We start from the raw sequence: 4,270 nt of genomic DNA on the forward strand, positions 1-4,270 counted from the left end.
TTGAACCACAGTCCTAACCCCAAACCCTAAACCCCAAACTCCAAACCCCCCGCGCAGAGGCCCTAAACACTTTCTTTCGGACCAAAGCCCTGGTCCCAAACCCTAAACCCTTCCAGCCTTAGCATAACGCCAAACCCTAAACCTCTTTAGCTTCCAAAAGGCCTCTCAGGCTCTCGAAAACCCTCAGGCTCTCAGCATCAATGCATGCATGCAGAAAATCTCTCTATACGTACATATCGCTTATATATATATATATATTATATACACATATATATATATGTTATATGTATATTTATAAATGTAATGAATATTATTTGAATATATGCGAGCACATAACGAGCACATATTTCTATACATATGTATTCCCATGCATGCTTTGGACGTTGCTGCGTACATACACTTGGGCGTAGGCGTAGGGGCAAATATATTTAAAATTCATTTGCACATTTATTAATGCATGCAAACACATAATGGGAAAGGACATTAAAATGCCCTTATTAGAGTTCTTTTGAACCTTTTTGAGCAACAGCGGCTAAGCCGCGTTCGTCTGCGCGTGGACGTGCGGTGTACGTACACCTCAGCCTTTACCCGTATGCAAAAACCCGCATGCAAAAATAGACCCAAAGAAGCATGCAATTGTGTTTAGAAATGAATTCTAAACATTTATGTATTTATGTCGACCTCTTATGCGTGCATATATATATGTTTGTTCATATTACGTCCAGGTGTACATACACCGCCGTGTCTGTGTACGTATATGCAGCAATATGTACATAAATATGGGTAAATACATATATATATACGTATATATATTATACATATATATATAAATATATATAATATACATAGTATGTGCAAGATCACTGCAAACATGCACGCACTTTCAAATGCATTATGATGCAAACAAGCAGCGACTTGAGGCCCGACAGGGGCAAAGAGAGAAGCAAAAAGCGGGGCAACTTCGGGGCCCCACACTTTGTCTCTTTTGCTTCCCCAGCTGCTGCGCTGCTCTTTCTTTCCAAACTTCTGCTGCAGACCAGCCCTTTGCATGTGTTGTGGGCTCTCGTTCTTCGGGTGTACGTACACCCGGCAGCCCGAAACTCTAAGGCGCATTTACACTTGAGAAACAAAGTGAAGCTCGACGTACACCCCAGTGGGCAGAGCTGTCCGTACACCGCAAACCGCGCACGCCTTTGCAAGTGCAGACACCCGAAACAGCTGTACATACACCTCAAAGTACACCACGGAAACCCCAGAGAAGCCTCACAAAAACCCCGCCGGGGCCCCTCAGGAGCCCCACCGGGCCCCAGTAGGGCCCTCGTGGGGCCCCTGTGGGTCCCCGGGGAGCCCCTGTGGGTCTCCCCTTGGAGCCCCTGGGGGCCCCCTAGGTGTGCGGGGCTAGGAGGCGACGAGGTGGCGCATGCGCGCTGCGACGGCTCTGAACTGGGGGGCGTCTACGGAGGCGACGGTGGGGCCCCCCGGGTGTTCGGGGGCCCCCCAGGGGGCCCCCTGGGTGTTGGCGAGGGTGAAGATCTCGGGGAAAAGGCTGAGGAAACCCAAGAGAGTGTCGTTCCAAGACAAGGCGCAGGAGGGCCCCAGCCCGTACTCCGCGCGCACGTAACGCAGAGGCACTTCCCACTTGGTTGCAAAACGCTGCGGAAGTGCAGCAAACGAACAGGGGCCCTCTTCAGCCAGCAGCGCATGCAGCCCCTGCAGCGTCAGCATCAGCAGACACACTGACGGCGGCAGGTCCAGCAGCAAACTCGGGTCCCCCTGGTACCGCGCCTCCCCTGCGACGCACGCACCAAACCCTAAACCCTAAACCCTAAACCCTCAACCCTGTATCCTCACGCCCTCCAGCCACCAGCCCGGAGGACTACGCCTACAGCCTGTCCGAAACCCGCAAGCCGAAACCCTAAACCCTAAACCCTAAACCCTCGCCCGGGGCTAGCTGGTCCTAGGCGCTGTTGCTGCTGCTGCTCCTGCTGCAAAGGAGCAGCAAATCCTGCTGCAAAAGCTGTAGTTATTCCCCTAAAGAAGAAGCCAGCAAGTGCCTCTTCGCGGCCCCTGGGTGGATCTGACAAAACCCCAAAAAAGCGGAAAAGTCTGCATGCTGCAGCTCTCTTGGGGGCCCCCAGCAGCAGCCCACCTCGTGGTCCAGTGGTCAGGGCGTGGACAGCTGCGGGGTCCGGGTGGGCCCAGGGGGCCTGCGAGGACGACTCCTCCTGCTGCTGCTGCAGCTGCTGCTGCTGCTGCAGCTGCTGCTGCGGGGGGGCTTGCTGCGGGGGCGGCGGGGGCCCCGACGGGGGCTGGGGGAAGGGGAGGGGTCCCCCCGCTTGCCTGTCCGGGGGGGCCCCCCTGGGGTCCTGGGGCGCCGGGTCGTTGGCGCGCTGCTGCTGCAGCGCGAGGGGGCCCCCGGGCGCAGCAGCAGCGGGGTTGGCGGGCAGGCGCGGGGGCCCCCCCCCACCGCTGGGGGCCCCCGGGGCCCCCGCCACTCTGCAGGAACCGTCCAGCGGGTGCACCTCCACGAGGGGCCCCGTGGAGGGCCCCAAACACTGCTGCTTCTCGAAGAATGCATGCGGCGGGTGGCCAGCCCCCGGGGGCCAGCAGTCCCGCACAAGGCCCTCCAACATGTGCTGCAGCCGATGCACTATTTGCAGCTGCTCTTCGGGACTAGGGTTTGGGTTGCGCAGCCTGTCGCTCGTGACCACCAGGTGCAGCGGCTGGTTGTCCCTGCAGCGCCCACAAACCCTCCAGAAACACTCACCAGCAGCAGCAGCAGCAGCAGCAGCAACGCGGCAGCAGCAGCAGACGCAGCAGCAGAAGCTGCAGCGCGTCAAAAGCGGTGAACGCCAGCCAGCAGCAGAAGAGGGGAGCTGAGAAAGCTGTTGCATGCATGCATGCATGCGCGCATGCATGCGTGCATGCATGTATGCGTGCATGCATGCACGCATGCGTCAAGCGGCGGCGAAGGCAGTGCAGCTGGGATGTACAAACAGTGCAGACTATCGGCTTCAGCCTCCCCTCGAGCCTTGGGCTACACCTACAGGTCTGCTGCTGCTCCTAAGCCTATTGCTGCTGCTGCTTGGGCTCTTGCTGCTGCTGCTCCTGAGTTTACTGCCGCTGCGGCTGCTGCTGCTGCTGCCGTTGGGCCAGCAGCAGCAGTACCGCCTGCGGTTTGTTGCGTGTACACGGGCAGCCGATTATTTTGGACTTTTGCTGCGCCGTGTCCGTTACCGCATCTTCTGGCCCCTCATTTCTAATTAATTCTAATGAATTTGGATTAATTCTAATTAGTTTTAATTAGTTTTCATTATTTCTAGCTAAAATAAAACTACTGAAGAGTGTAGCGCTTCGCTGTGCGCTCGTGGCCACTGAGGTGTACGTACACCCGCTACGAAGCAGCAGCAGCAACAGCCCCCAAACATCGACGGCGCTCAACAGCAGCCCCAACGCCCCGTGCATGCATGCAAGCACGCATGCATGCATGCATGCAGGCAAGCATGCACACATGCACGCATGCATGCATGCACGCATGCATGCATGCATGCATGCATGCAGGCATTGCTGGCGTCTCACCTGAATTCGTCATATTCGTGTTTTTTGGTATTTCTGTTGAGCTGTTTGCCGTAAATCTGCACATGGGCCCCCGCGACCCTTTCCATTTCTTTGTGGGTATTTCCGCGGGCCCCCAAAACGGCCTTCACTGCATCTTTCCCAAGAGGATGGAAAGTTGTTGGGACCCAAAGGTCAAACAAAAACTTCCCGCTGCGTCTCCCGGGGCTTCTCTTTGCATGCGCCCCGGCCTCCCCAACGGGGGCCGCCCCGGGGGCCCCGCCGGGGCCGGGGTCACCTCCAGGTGACCTCGCCCCATACCCGGACGCAGGCCTCGAGGGGCCCAGGGGGGCCCCCAGGGGGCCTCCCAGGGGCCCCCCCAGCGGGGCCCCCAGCGGGCCCCCCCCTCCCAGCGGGGCCCCCGGAGGCGCCCCCAGAGGACCCCCAAGCCCGGGCGGCCAGTCCAGTGAGGGGGCCCCCCCCTCCCGTAGGCCCGGCCCAGCGGACCGTCCGGGGGGCCCCGGGGGGCCCCCCCCCACAGGGGGCCCCTGCACCCCCAGGGGGGCCCCCTCGCCCCGGCGGGGCCCCGGGCCCCTGGAGGCCTCTCTGCTCTGAGAAGGCGAAGAGGCCCGCGAGAGAGAAGAGTCCGAACTTGACAAGGAAGACATGGGAGTCAAGACTGCAGGCAGCTCCCCCACAGCCTCTTGGCCGTCGA

At 58.9% G+C, this 4,270-nt stretch overlaps 1 protein-coding gene across 1 annotated transcript in view; it reads right to left on the reverse strand.

Moving 5' to 3' along the window:
• Window positions 1–1,398: 1,398 nt before the first annotated feature.
• The window catches only part of ETH_00027195 (uncharacterized protein), a gene marked incomplete at both ends in the record, with an annotated part of 3,542 nt that continues 670 nt past the window's right edge, over window positions 1,399–4,270 (reverse strand). The window contains 3 exons of the mRNA XM_013372778.1: window positions 1,399–1,790; window positions 2,150–2,733; window positions 3,580–4,206. Of these exons, the coding sequence (XP_013228232.1) occupies window positions 1,399–1,790; window positions 2,150–2,733; window positions 3,580–4,206 (1,603 nt within the window). The remainder of the gene's footprint in view (window positions 1,791–2,149; window positions 2,734–3,579; window positions 4,207–4,270) is intronic.

Source organism: Eimeria tenella, genomic scaffold, assembly GCF_000499545.2.
Source record: "Eimeria tenella Houghton genomic scaffold, Eth_scaff108, whole genome shotgun sequence".
Taxonomy (NCBI): domain Eukaryota; phylum Apicomplexa; class Conoidasida; order Eucoccidiorida; family Eimeriidae; genus Eimeria; species Eimeria tenella.